General features: G+C 36.9%; 1 protein-coding gene across 8 annotated transcripts in view; it reads left to right on the top strand.

The window, feature by feature from the left end:
• Positions 1-19,850: 19,850 nt before the first annotated feature.
• LOC132626568 (uncharacterized) overlaps positions 19,851-24,596 on the top strand; it is a 60,471-nt gene continuing 55,725 nt past the window's right edge. For 3 of the 8 annotated variants that reach the window (XM_060341480.1, XM_060341481.1, XM_060341484.1), the window contains exons 1-3: positions 19,856-20,066; positions 21,671-22,254; positions 22,775-22,935. In XM_060341480.1, the coding sequence (XP_060197463.1) occupies positions 22,014-22,254; positions 22,775-22,935 (402 nt within the window). In that variant the 5' untranslated portion in view covers positions 19,856-20,066; positions 21,671-22,013. Of the gene's footprint in view, positions 20,067-21,670; positions 22,255-22,774; positions 22,936-24,596 lie in introns of all 8 variants that reach the window. The other 5 variants (XM_060341487.1, XM_060341486.1, XR_009577392.1 and 2 more) reach the window with 5 other exon arrangements.

A 24,596-nucleotide genomic window follows, 5' to 3' on the forward strand; every position in this document is an offset into this window, starting at 1 on the left:
GCTCCTCAGAAATAGGCAACGAGTGAGAGGACTGAGATTGAACCGCATTCTGGGACTCACCTTCCTCTATATCCGTTGGCGATACTCTTTCAACCCGTTTTTCTGCCATTGTCTTGCCCTTTTGGGCTGCCGTAGCTTTCCTTTTTACAGGCATTTCTAAAATACATAACACTCGATTAAAGGAAGAGAAATCCTTATATCATGGCTCTATGACACAATCTTATGAAGAAAAAAGGTCATTCATTCTTAAATGCCCGCAACCTCCTGTTTATAAGTGTGGCGCGCAATACACCCATAAGCAAGACTCTACTGGACACGGCTCGTAGACACACCCTAGGATGAAACTGCTCTGATACCACTTTTTTCACGACCCAATCAGAGGGCCAGGACAGGCACCCGAAGCTAACCCACCGGGCACCTCTCATAATACATTCACAATCATATCAAGGTGAGCCACATGGCCTGCTAACATTCTCCACGCATCAATAATGCCATTTCCATCGGCTAAAACACTTTTATATCAACGTCAATGACTATGCCAGTATACATATGCACAAGACGAAGAGGATAACAAAATGATATACAACAATATGAGTCGACAAGGCTAAAGGACATCTAACTGTACACAACTATCTACGAGCCTCTAAGAAGAGTATGAAACATCATCATATATATGGGACAGGGTCCCGTCATGCCCATGTGTATATACACAAAAGAATAGTACCAACAGTTGCAGCTCCAGATCAAATGGAGCTCCTCTAAGCAATCTCTGGATAAGCAGCCTAAGAATCAAGTCTATCTCTCTGTCCACCGGCGGGCATGACGCAGCGTCCACAAACAAAAGGATATCAGTACGGATAATGTACTGAGTATGTAAGACATAATCAATAACATAATAGAAGCATGAACGATAACATAAGAAACAAAAATTCTGGGATGATAGAGCCATTTATACCTCTAGCGACGTTCATCATGTTCACTTACCCTTTTGCTAATGGGAACCTTCCATTACGTACACTTATACATATAGTAGTATCATACCCGATCATAGAGGTTCGGCGTATTACATACCTGACCATGACGAGGTTCGGTGTTATACATACCTGGCCCTACCAAGGCTCAGTGTTATCTGTACCCAACTGCAGTGGTGCGCGCGCAATAGATATCATAACCGGCCATATAAGCTCGGTGTTCTTAATATTTATGCTTTGATATATATATATATATATATAGACACACACACACACACACACACATAGGACTACATACGTATCCTCAACATCATCATCATCATCATCATCATCATTACTGTCATTATATCATTCCTTAGAAGATCAACCATCATAAGATGAGACCAATGGTATCGTAAGAATATGAAGAATCATGAAGTCATCTTGGAAGACATTATGGAATTCACGTGAGGGTATATAACAATGGAATCATGCCTTAAGGAAAGAAGGGTTAGTCTTACATACCTCTTTGTCTTCTTAACTACTGAACATTTACCGCCAAGGCACGAGAAATCTACATTTGAAAGGATTCATACCATGGCTAAGTCTTGAAGACACTCTTGAATTCAAACTAGAACAACTCATCAGCTAACAAAAATTGGGTAGCATTTCCCCTATTTCATTGACTTCCACCATATCGTGAAACAACTCCCAAACAACTATAACAACATTCACAATATCATAATCAAGTAGTCATATTTTATTAAGTCTCAAAATTCATTCTCATATTCTACTAATGCCAACAACTTCACACCAACCCTTTGCACAATTTTATACAACACTTCCTTATCATCATTAATACCCTTCATAACATGATTATATCCATAGCATACTAAGAATCATGACTCAAGTTAGTTAACTACTCAAAGACATCATGAAATCTACATTTAGACCTCATCTTTTACTTTCTCCTTTCACCCAAATTTTTCAACAACTAAGCATTCTTAATAACATGAAATAATCATGAAAACTAACATTTTATCTCATAAGAATGAGCTTTGGAGCAAGCCATCAACTTGTATGAAAACCCTAGCTTCAATACCAAAGAAACTCTTGAAATCTATTAACCCTAGTGAGCCTCTTAACACATGAATACCTTGATTCTTGCTATTTAATCTTTGATTTCTCTTGGGTATGTGCAGAATATACTTAGAGAAGGGTTTTAGAGCATTGAAGAGCTTGGAGAAAGTGGGAAATGAAAAAGAGAGCAAGGGTCGTCCATGTATATAAAAAGAAAAATCTGGCCCGACCCGATTATACGGCCAATTATACGGGCCGTATAATTTATGCGGTCCGTATAATTGGACCGTATAATATCTCCAGGGATTCACCCTTCTCTGGAAGTATTCTACGGACCATTATACGGGCCGTATATATTATACGGTCCATATAAATGGTCGTACAATCCAAAGTTTTTCGAAACTTATCCTCGTCAATTCGTTCAATCTCCAATCCTTATGGAACATTATTATCACTTATATAACACTTCCTTAACCATACAAGAGGCCCTATAGCTCTTCCTCAAGACTCTACTAAATAAATATTAACTCAATTATTGCGAAAACCTTTCCAAACATGACTTACATTTCACTTCCTTCAACGAACTTAGTCTCACATATTCATATGACTTCGAAATCTTATGGTATGAACTTTAAGCTATCTAATACTCTCCTTAATCTTGTAAGCACTTCATATTCACCTTAAGCTCGCACTAGTCTATGTGCAATGCAATAATCCAAAATCTCCAAGATCTAACAGGTTTTGCCCCAACTTCGAAATTAGGGGATTTCATGAGTTAAATTAGTAACTAGGGGTTGGTTATGATCACCTAGTGATTAATTTGTTATTTTTCTTTAGAATTTCCCGTTTTTCCCTTGTGGGTCCGTTTCCCCAATTTCTAGGGTTAGAATTGACCTAAATTGAATGATAGCGATATTGGTATCATTCTTCATGATTTCTAATCTAGATTTCAATTATTCTTAGACTACTTTGGTTCTGAGCCTCAGCGGAAAGGCAAGGAAAAGGAGTGAGTTGTTGGTGTTTGCGGTTTGACCATCCAGGTAGATTATGGCTTATCCTTGGTGAGACTTCGTCTAGCAAAGCACACATTTAGATTATATTGTCGGAGACAGCATGTGAACCTTCGGGTACGAAGTTGGGTTGGATATTGCCTAAGGTTGAGCCTTGTTGTGTGTTTAGGGCTAGCCACCTCGTTGTGTTGTGATTTGATTGTTCTATTGTGTTAGCTTGACGCCATGAGTTATTGGTAGATATTGGATTCTGTTTTACCATCTTGATTTCGATGTTGTTGGCATACCCACTGTTGGTACTTGTGACCCTGATATATTGTTAACTTACCCATTGTTGGTACTTATGATTCGAATACATTGTTGGCCCCATTATTGATACTTGTGATATGGAGCATGATTATTGCTGATGATACGTGCATTGCACGCACTCTCATTCTTCATGATATACTGTTAAGACACTGATGATACTTGAGCAAATATTGTGATGAGTTGGGCTCAGTTTTTACTTGAGTGACGTGAGAGTCCGATATCCGATGTTCGTTCTGGAATCGTTGATTGAGTGAGTGCATGGACTCCGCGGGTCCCCCAGGGTGGTGCCGGTGAGAACCCCTCATGGGCAAAAATTAGGGGTCCCGTCTGTCCGTTGGGTAAAGATCCAGGACGGGTGGTACTTAGACTTCGCGAGTCACCCTGTGTTGTGCTGCCAAGATGTTGATATCTCCGTCCAGAGTACATGTGTACACAGTATTTGCATGGCATTGCACTCATACATTATTGCATTGAATTCACGGCTTGATTTGGAGAAGATTTGATGTTGTACTTGTGATGTTGGATTTGGACTTGATATATTGAGACTTGGCACACTTGGGATTAGATGTTCTACTTAGGTGACGACGTATACGTTATGCCCTTCGTCTTTGTCATAGTAGAACTAATGATTTTCTATTCGAGTATGTCTTGAGAATGGAGACTTGTGCTCGAGTTTGGGGACATAAAGTGCTATACTCCTTGTACAAAGGTATCGGTAGGTATTCTAGGTAAATTATGGAGTTAGAAGCTGAATGCATCAAATCGATAAAATCTTAACTGAATCAGGAAATTCTGCAGACACCAATCACTGTCGACGGGTTGTCGACATGTCGACGGACAGTCACTTGCACCATCAACATGTTCCTGCAGACTGAGACCTTCAGGAACAATTCGACGGGTCGGGTCGATGGACCGTCGACACATCGACGGAGCCGTCAACCCAACCGTCAACATATTTATGCAATCAGGGATTTATAAGCGTAAGCCGACGAAGCAAGCTGACGGACCTCGACACGACAACGAGTCATCGACCCGCTTGTCAAACCGCTTCTCTGGAACCTTCCAGTTTCAGTTATAAATAGACGACCCTGGTTTTCATTTTTTCAGATTTCACCTTCTCCACACTTCATGAGACCTCTAGAATATTCCATACACCATATGAGCATATATCCAAGAGAAAACAAGGAGTAATTACCAAAAATCAAGGGGATTAAACACAAAAGAGGTCCATTAGGGTTGGTAGAAGCTAAGAATTCATTTGGTATTGAAGTTGGGGTTTACTTCAAGTGAAGTATTTTCATCCAAAGCCCATTCCTACATATTCAAAGGTGAGTTTTGTGTTCATTTCATGTTATTAAGAGTATTGAGTGGTTAAAGGACTTGGGTTAGAGAAAAAGTAGAATATGAGTTCAAATATGGAGAAAATGGTATATTGAGTAGTAAGTTAATATGAATCATGATTCTTAGAATGAGATGAGTATAATCTTGTTCTAAATGATGCTAATGACGTTGAGGAAGTGTTTTCAAGGTTAAATATGACTTCTCGAGAGTTACCAAAATACGAAGTTCTCTTCTCCTTTCTTTCTCTTCTTTCTTTTTGATACTTGGTTGGCAGGGTCAGGGCCTTTCGCACTGCGCGAGCGCATCCGATTCGTCAGTACTTTCTTATTCTTAAACCACTTCTCGTTCAGTTGCTGAAAGATAGAGATCAGGCTTTCTAAATGAGATTGAGTTCCACGAATATGCGGGAAAATGGGGTCCTCTCACCTATGCTCACTTCCGTTTTAGAAGTCAGATTGGATTTCCAATTGGGGCTCAACAGAAGGGTTCCAAACCTGAAAGGCGAGGCAGATTTAATGCTACGTCCTTTAACGCTGTGGAAGCAGCAACCGGTCTGTTGGAAAGTTCCTGCATAAGTTGTCGAATCCTAAAAAAAAAGCTTTTCTAGGGACGCGTTGTTCAAGTCGAGTTTCCTTATTGTCTCTTCCAAGACATCCTTTCTAACTTCCCTATTTCCAAAGGAAGAAAGAAAGGTCGAAAGCTCTCTTTCGAGAGCCTCTTTTGTTGGGCTCCGAATTTGAGAGGTAAACCATGTTTAACTTGAAGAATCTATTGATTATGATATTATGGGTGTTGTTATAGATGTTTAGGAGTTGTTTATTGTATGGGGAAAGATGTAGAAACAAATGAGGTATCACCCAATTTTCATTAGTCCTTAGTCATTTTAGCCTAGACTTAAACGTGTTTCTAATAATCTAACCTTAGTACAATTCTCTTGGATGTAGAATCGTGAGCTTGGAAGGAAAGTGTTTAGTTGATAAAGTTAAGAAGACGAAAAGGTATGTAAGGCTAGTCCCTTTCTTTCAAAGGCATGACTTCTATGCTATGATCTCTTTTCTATATTCTATGATCTTATTATATCCTAAAAGTTGAAAGTTCATGAGTCTTAAGAGTTTCCTATGAGATAAAGATGAGATATGCTCTATGATAATGATGATGATAATGATGCTATTTTAGAGATTCCGAGGCCTATGAGATAATGCTAATATGGGCTTGATGATCCCATCTTTGTGATTTTATTGATGTTGTTTCTTATTGCTGCCTCACTGCATGATATTAGTTCCTTCAAGGTGAGACGTAGCAACGATGACTATTTCATAATATAATCGGAGGTTACCGACTTTACATCACTCTGATAGAGTCATAGTTTTCATTTGGGCTCTTATGCATGCTTTATGTTATTTTCATGTATGATCACAACGTGCCTACATGGCCGGGCAGTATAACACTGTGCCTACATGGCCGGGCAAACACACCACTGCAGTGGCCAGCTTACGCCCCGGACGGAGGAGGCCTGGACGCGGGCTAATGATGATCACACCGTACCTATATGGTCGGGAAACTTATATATATGTATGATATGATACTATTTTTATTATAAAAATTAGCAAGCATGACTTCGCCTTAAGAGGCAATCAGTTACAGGTTTGTTCTTCATCTTATGCTCATTCGTTCTTTATTGTGCTATTGTACATGCCTTATATACTCAGTACATTGTTCGTACTGATGTCCTTGTTCTTTTATGGACGTTGTGTTCATGCCCACAGGTAGACGGGGAGACGGCACAGACACTTAGAAGCTTTCTCAGCAGATTTGCAGGAGCACTTCACTACTCCGGAGTCGTTATTTCTTGGTATATTCTTTTGTGAACATATTAGGGCATGGCGGGGTCCTGTCCCTCCCTTATGATTTTAGTAATTCAGTTAGAGGCTCGTAGATACTTATGTGTGGGTTGTAGATGTTAAGTGACCCCTTCCTTGTATATTTTGTACATCGTTTTTTAGCCTCGTGGGCTTATGCATATATACATGTTTTGGGAAGATATTTGGAGATTGTTTCATGATAAGTCCTGTGTTGAGAATGATGTATGTCCAGGTTGAGCATGATAGATAGCATAATGAGTGGTGCTCGGTAGTCAGCTCTGGGTACCCATCATGGCCCACTAGTTGGGTCGTGACAGTATACTTGGCTTCTATTACGTTTGACTTATACTTGTGGGTTTATCTACTTATATGCTTTATTACCTGAATTGTGTTAGCTATGCTTAGTTGGCCAATGATGCCTACCAGTACCATTGCATTGTACTGACCTGCACTTGCTGCATTCCTTTATGAATGCATAGTATCAGGTTGGTTATGCTTCCATCTCCAGTGGCTGATCATCTTCAGCATTGTTCTGAGTCTCCAGGGTGAGCATGGTCGTTCGCTGCCTTGAAGACTTCTATATCATTTATGTCTTATTCTTATTCAGAGACATCGACACTTTTTGTATTTTATTCCAGACTTGTATTATTTTCTCTTAGATGCTCTTGTATGACTTATACTAGACCTTGGGGGCATTTTATTATTCCGCACTATTTCTATTATATAATATAGTGAGACTTACGTGTTTATTCTATTTCTGTTGCTTGATTTGATTAATTATGTATTTATTTATCATTGGTTTGAGGGTTCGCTTACTGAGGTGGGAAGGGTAAGTGCCCGCACGGCTTAGGCAAATTAGATCATGACAACACACAAGAGGTAGAATTAATGTTAAACTTATAAAATGTACACACGTTAGTCCCAGCTTAGAGTACAATTTCATGTGCTTTCTATAATAGAGTAATAAAATGAAGTGTAGAAAGAAACAAGTATGATAACGTAGAAGTGGAATAAACGTGTATAGGTGGAAAACCAAGTAGTAGTACTTGTTAAATGAAGTGGACCCACAATTGAAAAAGAGGAAAGAAACCAAGTACAATTGAAATAAGTTCAAAATTAGTGTACAACTCAAACAACTTTTTGTACAATTTGTTGTTGCCGTGTTCATCCATCTTGGACACTTAAATAAATTAGAAAAGTATGAAACAAAGTTGAAGTGGCATAGATAATATTGAGTGGGATACAAATTAAATGCTAGGATCACACGTATATAGGGATAGAGATGATGACAATTTTATGGAAAGACATGTGCTAACAGTGAAAAGGCAGAAGGATACAAAAGTATTTATAGGAAAAGATAAAGGATATGAAAGTAAGGAAAAATTGGAATGTCTTTTAAATGAAACACAAAGTACAAGTTTTCTTGCATGTGTTCGCCCTCTTATCCCATTTATATATAGTATAGACTAGATGATGAAAGCCCGTGCTAGCACGGGCCCAACACAGAAAATAGTACCACACATTTCTTTTTAGTCTGTCTTAAAAAAATGATATATTTTTATGTTTAGAAATCATTTAACTTGAAACTTCCCTTTTTACCTTTAATGAAATGATTTAAATCCACACAAATATCTATGAATTGTTTTAGACCACAAGTTTCAAAGATCTTTCCTTTCTTTTTTAAACTTCGTACCTAGTCAAACTATGTCACATAAATTAGGACAGAGAGAGTACCTTTTAGTAATATAATTATGGAATTTTTATTATAGAAAGTATTATAATTCAATTAATTGAAAATATCAATAAATTATTTTACTTAGTCCGTTTCTCCCATATATAATATGACTTTCCTGGTTTGATTTTCCAATTGAAAGATTTGAAATACGCCTTCTCCTACCGAGTTTTATGTCATCATCTCTTTCTACTCAACAACACTGAAAAGCGCTTTCATGTGTTAGCATCTGTTGTAGTCTTAAATTTTTAAGTATAGACCAACTTCATCATTTTAAAAAAATATGTGTATACGTTTCTTGACGGTTTATATTTTGTCTTCTTGATGTTATTCCTCATTATTTGTGTGAGACGTTTGGGTATAAGTTTTAAATCTTTTGGTTTTATGACTTTTTTAGCGGTTTTTGGGTTCAATTTAAATCGTTATTTCTTTTTTTCATGAATTTCTCTTTTTTAAATTTTCTCTAAGCATACCTTTACCATTTTCTGAACTTATTATCATTATTTAAATGTCCTATTTTTTTATTTTTTGCAATTGTCTAATAATTGTTCACGTTGACCCCATCTTAAATTTTTTTTTTTTTTTATTTCTACTATTGTAAAAGAGTGGCCCCACCTTAATTTTTATTTTTTTATTTTAACTATATTAGAAGAGCGGGTGGATGACGATCCAACCCACTCTTCTAATATAGTAGAAATATATATGACTGTTGAGGAAATTTTACAAAACCCTAAGTTACAACAAAACATTGATTTTATAAAAAAATATTTTCATTACAAATTTGTAGTGAGCATCCTAATGCTTTTTGGAATCCACAAAAGTGTTTTAACGCTTCCATATGAAGATGGATTTACTATAGCCCATTATAAGGAATTAATATAGACAAAACACCAAAAGGAAGCTCAGAGCCCGTTCAAGATTATTGCAAAACGGATCCAGATGAAGAAAGGACTAATGTCCAAAGCAGAGACTATAATATCTTACATGGAAGAAGATAAAAAATATTTAATGCAAAATCTGGACATAGAACTGCCTTTAGATAAATCAATGGCATCAGTTAATACTACAGATAATGATGACGAAGAAAACAACTGTTCAGCAGGAGAGTCTCAATCCATCGATCATATCGAAGAAATTGAAGAATATTTGAAAAAACTTCAAAGCCAGCTGGAAGAATATTTGAAAAAATTTCAAAGCCACCATGACTTGAGGTTTGGGTATTACCAAATGCGTGTTAGTGAACAAGATGCTCCTAAAACTGCCTTTAGGACTCGCTATGGTCATTATGAATTTTTAGTGATGCCATTCGGGTTGACAAATGCTCCAGCGGCATTTATGGATCTGATGAATCGCGTGTTCAAGCCTTATCTTGACCAATTTGTGGTGGTATTTATAGATGATATTTTAATATATTCCAAGAATAGTGAAGATCATGAAAAGCATCTCCGGATTGTTTTGCAAATTTTGGAAGAGAAAAAGCTCTATGCTAAGCTTTCCAAATGTGAATTTTGGCTTGGTGAAATGGCTTTTCTGGGACTTGTTGTATCAGTTGAAGGTGTGAAGGTGGATCCTAGTAAGATTCAAGCTATTATTGAATGGAAACCGCCTAAAAGTCTTACTGAAGTAAGAAGTTTCTTGGGCTTAGCGGTATACTATGGAAGGTTTGTCAAAGGTTTCTCCATTATAGCCTTTCCTTTGACTAAACTCTTGAGGAAGGATGTCAAGTTCGTATGGGATGACAAATGCTAAGACAGCTTTGAAAAGCTCAAATCCTTATTGACACAAGCTCTTATACCTACTCTACCAACTAAAGGGAAAGAGTATGTGATATATAGTGATGCTTCTCATCATGGTTTGGGTTGTGTCCTGATGCAAGAAGGGAAAGTGGTTGCGTATGCCTCTAAAAAATTGAAACCACATGAGTTGAATTACCTTACCCATGACTTTGAGCTCGCTTCCATAGTGTTTGCTTTAAAAAAATTAGAGGCATTACTTATATGGAGACACATATTTACTGATCATGATAGTTTAAAGTACTTGGGTACACAGAAAGATTTGAATTTGGGACAACGTAGATGGCTTGAACTCATTAAAGATTATGACTGCACGATTGATTATCATCTGGGTAAAGCCAATGTGGTGGCAGATGCTCTAAGTGGCAAAGCCTTTTCTAGTTTATCTCTAAGTCCTTTGCCTTTATTTCTTAAATTAAGAGCCATGAATGCTTGTCTTGCATTTAATTCTGATGGCTCTATTGTTGCTAGTTTGCAATTCAAGCCAGTTCTACTTGAACAGGTGAAAGAAGCACAGAAGTTAGATGAGAAGCTTGTGAAATTGATCAAAGAAGTTCAAACTGGAGGAAAGCTTGATTTTAAATTAAGGGAGGATGGTGTTCTACTTTATCGAAATAGGTTATGTGTTCCGAAAGATGACAACTTGAGGAAAGAAATTTTGAATGAAACACATACTTCACCATATGCACTGCATCCTGGAGGTACTAAAATGTACCAAACCATCAAAGAACACTACTGGTGGAATGATATGAAGAAGGACATTGCGGAATTTATTTCTAAATGCTTAGTTTGTCAACAAATAAATGTCGAGCATCAAGTCCTATTGGTTTGTTACAACCCTTATCGATACCTGAGTGGAAATAGGAAAGAATAACTATGGACTTTTTTTTAGACTTCCACGCACTCAAAGAAATCATGATGCAATTTGGGTTATAGTTGATAGGCTAACCAAGAGTGCTCATTTCTTGGCCATCAGAATAGACTACCCACTTAAACGTTTAACAGAATTGTACGTTACTAAGATTGTGAGGATGCACGGAGTTCCTGTTTCTATTGTATCTGATCGAGACCCGAGGTTTACATCTAGATTTTGGACTAGCTTGCAAGAAGCTTTGGGCACTAGGTTGAACTTCAGTACTTCTTTCCATCCTCAGACAGACGGCTAGTCCGAGAGGGTAATTCAAATCTTGGAAGATATGCTTCAAGCTTGCATTATGGAATTTGAGGGTAGTTAGTATAGACACCTAGCCTTGATAGAATTTGCTTCCAATAATAGCTATCAATAAAGTATTAGCATGCCTCCCTATGAAGCATTATAGGGGAGAAAGTGTAGAACTCTTCTTTGTTGGAGTGAAGTTGGTGAAAGAAAATTGGTTGGTCCTGAGATTGTGCAACAAACTGAAGATAAATTAAAAATCATCAAGGATCGTCTAAAAATTGCCTTGGATAGACAAAAGTCTTATGCTGATCTTAAGAGGTGTGAAATTGAACATCAAATGGGAGATAAGGTATTTTTAAAGGTTTCTCCATGGAAGAAGGTTATGAGATTTGGCCAAAAAAAGAAAACTTATTCCTCGTTTTATTGGACCATATGAAGTACTTGAGAGAGTTGGTCCAGTTGTATATAAACTATCTCTTCCACTGGAGTTAGATAAGATCCACAATGTCTTCCATGTTTCTATGCTTAGAAGATATCGCTCAGATCCATCTCATGTTCTTCCTGTTGAATCCATTGAGGTCAGTCTTGACTTGACATATGAAGAGGAACCTATCCAAATCTTGGTGCATGAGACAAAAGAGCTTATAAACAAGAAAATTCTTTTAGTAAAAGTCCTTTGAAGAAATCATTCTGGCAAAGAAGCTACTTGGGAGCGAGAAGAGGATATGCGAATTCAATATCCACAGTTGTTTTGAGGCTAGTATAAGGTAAATTTTGGGACGAAATTTCTTAAGGGGGAAGAGTTGTAACACCCCAAATTTTTTTAAAACTAACTCTTGAATTTTCGATTGACCATATCTTGATAGTAAGGGTATATTTTACTTCGCACTTCCTGAATGTGAACTTGACGATATTTGAAACTTGTTTGAAGTGTTATGGTGTAGTTATATAAACTACTCCTACTATGATTATCTTAGTAAATTATTAAATAGATTAGATATATATAAAAATGGGCAGCCACCTTATTATTTTATTTTATTATTTTTCCTTTCATCCTTATCCTAGGGAGTATATAATATCTTTTTGGGGCTCTTATCCTCTCCACCACCTCCAATTTCGATTTCTCCAAGGAAATAAAACACCAAAACCTGTCTCCTCTCATAATATTCATCCTCTAAATCAATCATCAAGACTTGTTTTGGTTGAGCCACAAACAACTCCACATGATTGAGGTAAGTTCAAAACCCATTTTTAAACTGGACAGTTGTTAGTGTTTTCTGCATATCTCCTTGAATAAAATTTAGTTTTAAGTGATCCAAGATGTTTTAGAAATCTATTTCATAGCCCTAAAACTTTCGTTCAGTCTCCAATACCCAGTTTTGCTTTTATTTACTGGAAAAGAGGTGATGAAGTACAGAGCAGGTGCTGCCCAGATTTCTGTTTTTGTAAACCCTACATGTACTACTGTTAGTATTTTGAGCATATCCTGTAGAAAAAAACTGCTATAGGAGTGATTTAAATTTCTCTGAAACCCCAAGACATATATCTACAACTTTCATTAAGGACACAAAGTCCATTTTTGTCGTTTACCCCTTGGAAACTGAGTCACAACACAAGACATTAGCACTGTCCAGAATTTCTGTTTTGATAGTTTAGGGTGATTTTCACTGATATCATGTTTAGTTTCGACGTGCTGAAACTAATGAACTTAAATAGATATTTGGTTGTGTATTTAAGGTATATATACTCTTGTACAATCTAAGAGGAATTGTTTGACGATGTGGACTTTGGTTGGTCTATGGCGTAGACGATTTAAACTCCTCGAGTTGTCGTAGAACTTGTTGTGTGGTAAAACACCAAGGTTTGTGTATAAACTTGAATTTGGAATATATTTATTTTCTGTAATTTTTGAAGTATCTTTGTGAGTTGTTCCTTCCTCTTCATCTTATATCATTGTACGGTTATTATCTCAAGTATTGCAAAATATTTGCTAAATCGCCCACTTGTATGAATTGCTTGATCATTTTGCATTCTTGTTGGGAATTTGTCCTTCTTGTTGCGGTGACTTTGTCATAGATATCAGGATACCTCTTGATTTGGATCTTGCCTATCTTGACTTTGGATTTACATTTCATCTTGATGATGGACTTTTGTCCATTCTCGAGTATGAGTGGAAAGTCACTTTCAACATGGATCTTGATTCTCTTGATTATTGGGTGACGACCCTTCTTGACTTAGGGCTTCGGTCCATCTTGATATTGATTGTGCTTGGTGTGATGGCATGACGTACATATTGGGCGAAATTGGTTATTTGAAAAACTCTCTTGAATTGAATTATAAGCTTTCTTGACACTTGAGCCATTGAATATTGATATTGATATTTTGAAACTCTTCAAGGTTTGGTATTTGATACTTTCGATATACTTGGTTACTTGATTTATTTTCATCTCATTGAGCTACCTACGACGGATAAGGGAATTGGAAAATCTAATGGCTCCAAGCCCAAAGTTTATATGCCACTAAGCTTTATGCTTACCGATAGTTGTTTCCTATCATAGGTAATGTTCGGGAGGAGATTTGAAGATGGCCATTTGGAGTAGACTTTTTGGGAACCTTAGTGAAGATCACATTTGCATATGCATCTAGGTCTTGTAAACTTTTGGGGACTTGTACATGATCCACCTGTCATACTTATGTAAGAAATTTTGGAGGCATGTTGGACACAAGACCATATGCTTGTAACTTGAACTTAGTGACTTGTCTTGCTGTTTTTAGGTGTACTTTTAACCCAAGTCATGCCACTCGGTTTACATTTTTCCTTGTAATTATGTACAAAGGAAGATACTAGTTTTCTGTGATAATCGCAAGTTTGAGTTTCGTGTATCTTATGGACCGGCAGTGGTGTTGATTTGAAAATATAATTTCAAATCGAAGTTTCTTAAATGTGTTGACTATTTGAGAAGGGCGTTACCATTTTAAATTGATACTCTACTATTGTATTTCATCTAAAAAAATTCAAAGGGTATAATGGAAAAAAAAATGTCGCACTTTCAACCCTTTTTCGCATGGGCCTATTTCCACTATTAAATATTTTTGTGAATATCTTTTGGCATAAATTTCTTTTAAACGTTGTAAGTGTGAAATCAGCTTTTGTTTCGTAAGTGGTATCCTCCCAAAGGGGATGCTACATTGTCGGCATACCATCGTATCCTATCGGCCTCCATGGGCAGCATCATCATCATTATCATCGTCGTCATAATCATCATATGACCAGTTGATCAGGTGGTAGTGCATATATAACGCTGTCACAGGTCTGTATTTGCATATATATATATAAATGATATGCAATGCAAAACATGATAAGAGTATAAGTAACTCTAAAGATCATACTGAATCTGAAAGAAGGCTTTCTGAAGATACATTATGGAACGTGAATCAAATGGGTCATCCCTAACTCTAAGAGTGGAACCATTATGGATTAACATTACGTGTACGTTTTGTTCATAAGGATCATGCCAAAACAAGAAAGGGACAGCCTTAACATACCTCAAGTCGTCCAAGTAATCCAACAACAAGCTTATCACCACTAGAGCGCCACTCCTATAACCAAGAATACATATACGACTTAGATGACGCTTGTATATCATGTATATCAATGATAACTCAATTCCAAAGTGAAATGGACAACCTTTTCCCTATTTCTTATTCATTACCACAAAGTATAAACCAACAATTTACACAACAACTCCATACGATCTCCTTTAACCTCATATTCTCCATGTTTAAAGATATACCATTGAGCAGGCCCATATACACTTGTATACCACACTTCCTCAACATTACTATTATCCTTTATAACAAAATTATGCCAAAAATTTGCTAACAATCATGGCTCAAGTTAATTTACAACTCAAAATATCATCAAATTCATATTTGAACTTTTCCTCCAATTTCTTCTCCTTAAATCTTAACATATTTACCACGTGAACTCATAAACATGAAATAAAATGAAATCTTACCTCAAAAATTCAAGAACACTCCAATTCCAAGATCACTTCACCTAGAAATATCCTCCAAATCTTCTACAAGAAGAAAAGACAAGTTTCAACCTCACTTTGAAACCATAAACACTTTAATCTTCACTTTGATTTAAACTTGAAGAATTGTTTGAATATGTTGGGAGAGGTTTCTTGTCACGACTCAACCAGAGGGCCATGACGAGCACCCGGAGCTAACCTACCGAGCACCTCTGAACGTACATCTCATAATCATTTTTAGGGGGACCACAAAAACAGCTCATGGGTATCATAATCTGTAAGGGCATATATCACAAGATAATGACACATCGCTATATAATCATCAATAACTATGCCTATAAACATAAGCCAACAAGGCTACCGAAATATAATACAACAATATGAACTGATAACGATATGGGACTTCTAGCTACACACATCTGTCTACGAGCCTCTATATAGAATACAAGAATCCATGAAGACGGGGCAGGACTCCGCCATGCCCAAGTATATACACAAAAGAGTAATATCAATAAACTGCAGCTCCGAAACAAATGGAGTGTTCCTGAGACTCCGCTGATGAAGCTCCTAAGGATTAGATCCTTCACCCTACTTTCTTGAGGGCATGAACGCAGCGTCCATAAAAAGGACGTCAGTACGAGCGATGTACTGAGTATGTAAGGCATGAATAGCAACATAACAAGAGATAGGGAACATAACATGAAATAAAGAGATAACTTGTACATCTGAATGCCTCTTAGGCAGATATTATGCATGCTTACTTTTTACAAAACATTTCTCATACATATATAACATTATAGTGCTGCGGAACGTGCAGCCCGATCCATAAATATATTATATCATCATAATATACCCATATATCCCGCGTTCGGGAAGATATCATAGTATACCAACTGATCAGGTGGTTATGCGTATATAACACCGTCACCCTTTTCCCATACCCCATATACATATAATATATGCGTATATAACACTGTTATCTTTTCTCATATCATATATACATATATAATATAAATAGCATGCATGAGAGCCCAATTAAAAGTTACTATTTTATCGGAGTGACGTAAGGTTAGTAACCTCCGATTTATGTTATGGAACAATCATCATCGCTATATCTCACCTTGAAGGAACAATTAAGAGATCAACAACTATGAATAAAATCAAGAAAATCATGAAATAAGCTCAATAATCTCATAATAATGTCAAAACCATAAGCTTTGGAATTTCTAGAAATGGGATGATCATCATCATCATCATTATCATCATGGAAAACATCTATCTTTAGTATCATAAAAACTTGAGAATTATAGTCTGCTAGCGTTTTGGGACAGAGGTGTCATGGAAAACATGTATGGGTTCATAAGGAAAGGAGTCATGCCTTTAGAAAGAAAAGGATTAACCTTAACATACCTTTTTGGTCTCCTTAACTACTTAACGCTTATCCTCCCAAGCTCGTAAATCTACATTCAAGAGAAATCATATTATTGTTAGGCTTATCGTCACATGCTTATCTTAAGCCTTCAAATTAAATCTTTTTAGAATCTGCGGAAATTCGGGCAGTATCTCTCCTGTTTATATCCCTAGCTCGAAATCACAATACCAACAAAACAACAACAATAACAACACTAATATCAACAAAATCATCACCAACACCAATATACTCAATAAAACATCCTACATGATGTTTTATGTCTCAACCAATCACTAGCTTTTATGAAGCCTTAACAACTAAATCTCCATAATACCATTCATAATATCAAAAATAGAGAGTATCCTTACCTCAATCAAAGTTGGAAGAGCTTGAAATCTTATTTATCTTCAATAGATTCCTTCGTCCCGTCAAAATTTGATGTTTAGAACAAGAGCCACAAAATCCTATACACTTCTCGAGCTTCGTTGATGGCTAACTTTAACCCTTTATGACCAAAATTTGCATATGGACTTGTAGGAACAGGCATGTATGTTGTGAAATGGTCTAGAGTTGGAAAAATGACCAAAAGGGTCCTTTTATACTTGCCAAGGTCGGTGCAAATTTTGCGCACTGTAGCAGCGTGTTCGCGCACTGTAGCTGGGCGCGCCTCTACTCTGCCGGCCTAACTTGTAACGTCCATAACTCTCAACTCCGATGTCATATTGACGAGCGGTTTGTTGAGTTGAAAACTAGACTCAATGAACTTCATTTTAGGCATTGACTTCACTTCAAAATTTTGCTAAATTTTTTCCAAATTTTTGACAAACTTATTTTCTTCGATTTGCTTGATCCCAGAACCTCTGGACAATTGCTTAACACTTGTTAAGAGTGTTCTTTAACCTTGTAAGGTTTCCATGATCTCTCTGAGCTTACGTTAGTTTACTCACGACGTAAACAATGCGAAATTTTTTGAGGTGTAACATTTCTAGAGCTCTCTTGAACTTGGGGTTATGTTTAAAATGACTTAAAATGAAGAGGGGTCATCATATATAAAGTCAACAAAATCCACCGATATTGGAAAATATAGGCTGTATATATTGGCCGTATAACATTATACGGCCAACTCCCTGGCCGTATAAAATTTATACGATCCGTATAATGGGCCATATAACACCACCTTAAAAACTGTCTTCTCTGGAAATTTTTAAAATTCTTAAATACGGTCCATATCTTAAAATACAGACCATAGCTCAATTATACTGTCCATATTCTATATTTTTCTCAGAAACAACTTTTTACGAAGCTCTCCGCTTTGATTCACTTATTCTCCAATCCTTCCGTACCTTACCAAACATGAACTTAAACCCTTATAAGTATAAATTAAGCATGTCCAACCTCATATATCCTCAGAAACTATCCCGGTGTCCAAAACTAAGACAACTACCATACGACGAATCTAAATGTAAAACTACAAGGGGTAACAATTATGTTGCCCTTGTCGACGTTTGTTGGTTTGCTGTGTTACAAGAGTATATGTTATACTCGGATACTCGGTTAGATAAGGCATCGGGTGTCGGTTGCGCCTCCCTTGCTGGGGCCTGACATCATTGTAGTAGCCATATCTAGATGCGATAGTGCCCCAACTATAGAATCAAGTGTAAACAGTGAATCATTTGTAAATAGTGAATCATTTATAAAGAAAGTAGGGAGTAGATTGAGAAATCACATCCATTCTATTTCCTTTGTTGTTTCTTCATTTACCTTTAATTTGGAAGCATAAATAAAGGGTCTCATCTGGTATGATAATCCATCCGTGAATTTGATATAGTGCGCACCTTTGGACATCATATTAACGGAGTCTTTCATTAAATAAAAATTTATTAGTACATGACGATGCGTGAAAGTAACCAATACTACATTCAGGTTTAACTCCACATTGCGCAAGTATGATTTTGCATAGTTCTTCCAACTCAGGCCATCCATATGAGAATTTCCCGATAATTTATTAGTGTGACTTCTGCTTCCATCCACTTCACAACTAGATCTCCATTGACATATTTCAGTTCTTTGATGGGAATTAGGGCTGCCTTCACCTTGCTTTGCATGCGAGGATTCAACATGTTTGCGTATTTATTAGTGGAACTAGGGTTTTGTGTGCTAGAGACTATAGTGGGTGCTTGCGTGTTGATGGGCGAGGGGGGGGGGGGGGAGGGGGGGGGGGGGGAGGGGGGGAGGGGGGAGGGGGGGGATTGGGAAGAACATGCTAGGGCTAGGGTTTGACCAGCCGCCAGAGCAGATTAACAAGTGGCAGGTGTGGCCATGGTTAGGGTTTGCGCTCAAAAGGCAAGGTTTACATAAGAGAGAAGAGAGCATTTTGATCCTCACTTAAATTCTAGAATTTCTTGTAGTGTCTTATGTCATTGAGGGACAAAAGTTATGTATGTGTTTTTTTAATGTTTTGGCTTCAGGGGTACCTTTGTCCTCTTTTGTACTTAATGTGCAGAAGGTAAAAAATTAAACACCACAAATTTGAGGGGAAAAAAATTGAAGACCACCCAAAATAGGAACAATTATGCAATAACCCAATTGATTCGAACAATTGAGCCCGAATACATTTTCTTGCGTGGATTGCCCTTCAAAGGCGCTGGTCTTTAATTTTTGCCCCTTAAATTGCCGGTCTTTACTTTTTGCCCTCCGCTTAAAAAGTGATCAAAATACCCCAAGGTTCTGGGTTCGAACCTCCAGTCAGTGAAAAAAAAAAAGAATTTCGCAAGGCAATGCTTTCGCGAAACATCTAATTGCTCAAAATTAGGCCTATTTGAACAAAAGTTAGGCCTTAAGGCAGAGGCTTCCTGTAAGAAAAACTTTTGCCTAAAATTAAGCCTTAAGACAAACCTCTGCTTTAAGACCTAACATTTGCCCAAAGTTAGGCTTATTCAAGCAAAAGTTAGGCCTTAAGACAGAGATTTGCTTCAAGACAAACTTTTTCCAAAAATTAGGCCCGAAGGCAAACATCTGCCTTAAGGCCTAACTTTTTTGCCTGAATAGGCATAGTTTTGCTACAAAACTCTGCTTTATATTTTTTTGACTAAGTCGGAGTTCAAATCCAAAACATTAAATATTAGGCGAAATATAAAAATTAAAGTGAAGCAATTTGAGGGGGGGAAAATTAAAGACCATTCCCGAATATGGATAATGTGCAAATTGCCCGGCCGAATGCGGTTCAATCCGGCCCACGAAGATTTCCTTTTCGACGAGTCGACCGTAGCATTTCTACTACATTGGGCAATTCGATTGAACTCTCTACACTTCCCCTCGTCTTGACCTTATTTCTTTCTCCAGTGTACTCCCCACGATCTCTTCCTCCAGCGACATCAGCTTTGTATGTTCTTTCTCTTTCTCTTGATCGAATGTGAAGTTTTGCAATGCCGTGCCTGCTCCGATTATATTAAGAAGATTTCTTGTCTGATTATGACTGCTGTCTGTGATTGTCGAACTTAGTTATTAAAATTAATGAATCCAGAACACGGAGTTGTCAATTTTCTTTTGTTATTCTTATTAACTAGCTTACATCGTTAATATGTGAATCGAAAGTTCTGATGCTTGTACTGTGCCTGCTATTGTGCATTATTGATCCATCTTGTGGATATTTCTCCAAAAAGATTTGAAAGAGAAGAACAGGGATAAGGAAAAGATATAGATAAGGCTACACGGATCAGTTTCTCCATTACGTCCCGAATCAGTTTTGTGGATATCTCTCACTAAATATGGGGAAAAGATATAGATAAGGCTACATGATGCGAAATATTAATCATTGTAAACCATGTATCTTCTACTAGAAAACAGGAGAAAGAAAATGATACAGAATTTCAGATATTAACCATTGTAGTGTGTACTTTCACTAATTTTTACTGCTAATTCTCAATCCTTGCAATGATGCACTGAATTTGCCAATCAAATCAATCAGTCAATGAACTGTCTTAACGCCAAATGAAGATGTGATCTGCTACATGAATCTTTTAATACCCAAACTAATTAGGAATTGCTACCTAGTTTTAATATAATCAGGATACTGGATATTACACTCTGGAAATAGGAAGAAAAGAAAAGGATAAGGTGTATAATATGAAATGTAAGCTATGGTAATGTTTGGTGCCGCATTTTGTTTTCTTTTGACTTAATTATGATTCTTCGATTACATACCCCCATACAGAGTAGTTGAAGAAAGAGAAGACGAAACCGGGAACCACTATAAAAATTCTAGGTTGCCAGTATCTAAATTAAAAAAGGATGTACAGGAAGTGCATCGTTGTGTTGGCGAGCATTTTATTTGAGTACGACTTCAGTGTGTAGTACATCATTTAGTCTTCATACTTTCCTTTTGTGAGTTATAGTTCAACACAGGAATCAGGTTAGTTCTCGACCTTGGGACCAGGAAGCTGGAGATATAGAAATTTTGAATAACTTACCTCATTACAAGGTTTGACCTTTCCAGGGAAACGGAAGGGAAGAGCAAAAACTCATTGCTGGTTAAACAGAGAATAGCTGAATAACCTTGGCCCCTTCAGCTAAAAACATGATGATATGCCACAGATTCTTGCTGCTGCTTATAAATTATAATATATGAAGCCAAATTCAGACTACAACCACTGAAACACACTTTAAAGCTTTTGCCGTACAGGAAGAGAATTAGTCCCCCTTTTTTTAGAAGGTAGGAAGAGAATTAGTCCCCTTATTCATTCAATTGTGTAGTGCATAAATTTCTTTGCTCCCTTACCACTGGGGAATCCAACAAATGCATACACTTGTGTAATGATAAAACTGTATTTATCTTTACATGCTCAGGGAATTATGTTTTCACTTCATTTCTTATTTTTGGGTTCAAAGTAGACATTCAAAGCTAATTCAGGTTCTTCTCTCCAACTCAAAGTCTGCTTTTCCAGTGGAGGCTAATAGTTCTTTATTTCTGTATATTGTTTAATTCAGGAAGAACGCTATTGGTGATCTACAGGAGCAAAGCTGACTTTGTTTGGGTTGCTGAGCAGTTCAATGGGCACTATTCTGAATCATCCTTATATCTAGGGATAGTTGTAACGTAAAACAGTCAAAATAAGAAGTTCCTGTAATTTGTAACTTGCTATATTTATTTGATCTGTGCTAAGAAGTATGATGACCTGAAATGGATTGAGGCCTTCCAAATCTCTTCTTTCCCTCTTGAATTTAGAAATTTGTAAATGTTCATTGGTACTAGTTTTAGAAAGAATTTGGCATCTTTAACTTGTGTTGTTTGATTGACTGATCTTTGAGAAATTCTCTTACTACTTCATCAATGGAGAGCTTAGCGCACCTTGAAGCATTGTGTGAGAGGCTTTACAATTCACAGGATTCTGCTGAGCGAGCTCATGCAGAGAATTCACTGAAATGCTTCTCAGTAAATAGCAGCTATATTTCACAATGTCAGTACATTCTGGACAATGCATCAACTCCTTATGCATTGATGCTGGCTAGTTCAAGCTTGTTGAAGCAAGTGACAGAACAGCGCCTATCTTTGCAGATCCGGCTTGATATTCGTAATGTTCTAGTTTGACTGCAGAGACTTTTGCCTTTCTATAATTGTTTATTCTTGCCCCCCCTTCCTCTTTTTTTTTTTTTTTCCTTTTTCTTTCCTTGTTTCCCGATTCTCTATTTGATTTGCTACTTACTTTTATGCTGCTCTGGTATGCCATCTTTATTTCTCATAAAGCTTGAACATGTGAAGGTAAAAGTAGAGGTATTTGGCATCATATTTGCTATTCTAATAAGGAAGAAGGTGAAAGATTCAATCTGCCTGCCAAAAACTAGAAATGTTGGAAAAGGGATTTATAAGTCGAACCATTGTAGTGGAAGATCTTGGGAATGTTAATGTTATCTTATTCAAAAAAAAAGATCTTGGGAATGTTCACTTTCAGATTCTGGCATTTAACATGGTCGTGCTTATTTAATGCTTTGAGGTTTCTATTGTTGTAAAATACTGATTACATATCTCTCACACATACATTACTACTATGTCTAGTATGTTATTAGTGTAGCTAATCTTCTCTTTTTATGAAGGCAACTATCTCATAAATTACCTGGCAACAAGAGGAATTGACTTGGAGCCTTTTGTAACTGCATCTTTAATTCAACTGTTTTGCCGAGTTACGAAGTATGGATGGTTTGAGGATGACATATTTAGAGAGGTGGTCAAAGAATCCACAAGCATTCTGAATCAGGTAATTGATGTTTAAGATCTTTTTGTAACCTATAGTGTACATGATTGGGATGGGGGACTTGCACAAGATGATGGGTTGAGGACCCTTTTAGCTTTATTGCTTGTATCTGGTTTGTGAATATTCATGCTTTTATGGTTCTATAGTTGGATTGTTGTATGTTATCTTCATGTAGACTCTCTTTACTATGCTCTTCCCGTTTTCCTTCTCTTTGAAATTGCAAGTAACTATGTCTATACTACATAACTTTCTGGCCACGCTTCCCTTTTGCTGGAAATTTTTGTGATTCAATTTGCATAATTGGCATGGTGTTAGTTGAGACCGGTGCTCATGGTTGAGTTGAGTCTTTGCTTCTTCTTGGTTTGTTTTCTAGCTATTTCTTGGGCTTTGTGTCTAATATATTGTCAGATCATGGAACCAATGTTGCTCGGATCCTCCAACAGTGTCACTGCATCTGTGTTGGGTTCTCCCAAAATAGAGCATTGTTGGAGGATCCAACACGGGTGTGGCAACATCTCGGAGAATGCAAGTAGCACAACTCCGGAACATGACAACAACAGAATCCATACATACTGAAAATATCAAAGCAGAAGGGTAATTCACATGAGGCCTTAATAATTATTTACAAAGAACAAAAAGTGTGAGAAATGATGGAATAGCTTTGACTATTCCCACAAGCATATTACTTACTTATGCTACAGATTTGCCTATTTTTACGCATAAGTAAATTCCTCAGAAGATTGACGGAAATTTATAGGTAGAGGAAGAAAGATCTACCAATGGTGTTCCTTGACTTAGAGAAAACGTCAGAGACTACCAAGAAAAGTTCTTTGGTGGATGTTGGAGAGGAAAGGAGCTCATATTAAAAATATTTAAATGTTGTAAAAGATAATAGTGGTAAAAGATGCATAATAATTTTCCACAACCGTTAGTTTACACAAGGTATCGACGTTGAACACACTTTTTTATCCGGTCATGGATGAGTTGACAATATATAGATGAGATTTCAGTTCTCTTTTTTGGTATACTACTTGTATACATGAGCTTTCCCTTTTATTAATGAAATTATTCATTGATTAAAAAAAGGGTGAGGTTCCATACTGCATGCTATTTGCAGACAATGCTGTTCGAATTGACGAAACTAGAGGGTGTCAACCTAAAGCTTGAACCTTAGAGAAGCATTCTGGAGAGTGATGAATTTAGGATAAGTAGGAGGAAGACTGAATATATGCCCTAAGAGTTGAGCAAACATAAGAATAATGAACTTAAGATAAATTTGACAACATAGTGGTGCTTAAATACAAGCAATTAAGATATTTAGGCTCGATATTGCAGAGAATGGCATGATAGATGAAGATGTTACTCTATGGAATTAAATAAAATAGTTGAAATTGAGAAATGGGGCCATAATGTCATGCTTGGGTGGATAGGGGAAAGTTCTATAAAAAGATTGTAAGGCTGGTAATGCTATAATAGGAGTGAATGTTGGGCCTCTGGTATCTATCATATTCACAACATGAGTGTGCAGAAATGCAAGTATGAAGGTAAAAGTGTCGTTCAAAATTATACGAGATAAAAAATTATCACATTCAACAAAAGGTGCAAATAGCACATATAAAGAGTAAATGCAAGAAGTTCGCTTAAGATGGTTTGCATGCTCTATG

The sequence above is a fragment of the Lycium barbarum genome, chromosome 2, assembly GCF_019175385.1.
Source record: "Lycium barbarum isolate Lr01 chromosome 2, ASM1917538v2, whole genome shotgun sequence".
NCBI lineage: Eukaryota > Viridiplantae > Streptophyta > Magnoliopsida > Solanales > Solanaceae > Lycium > Lycium barbarum.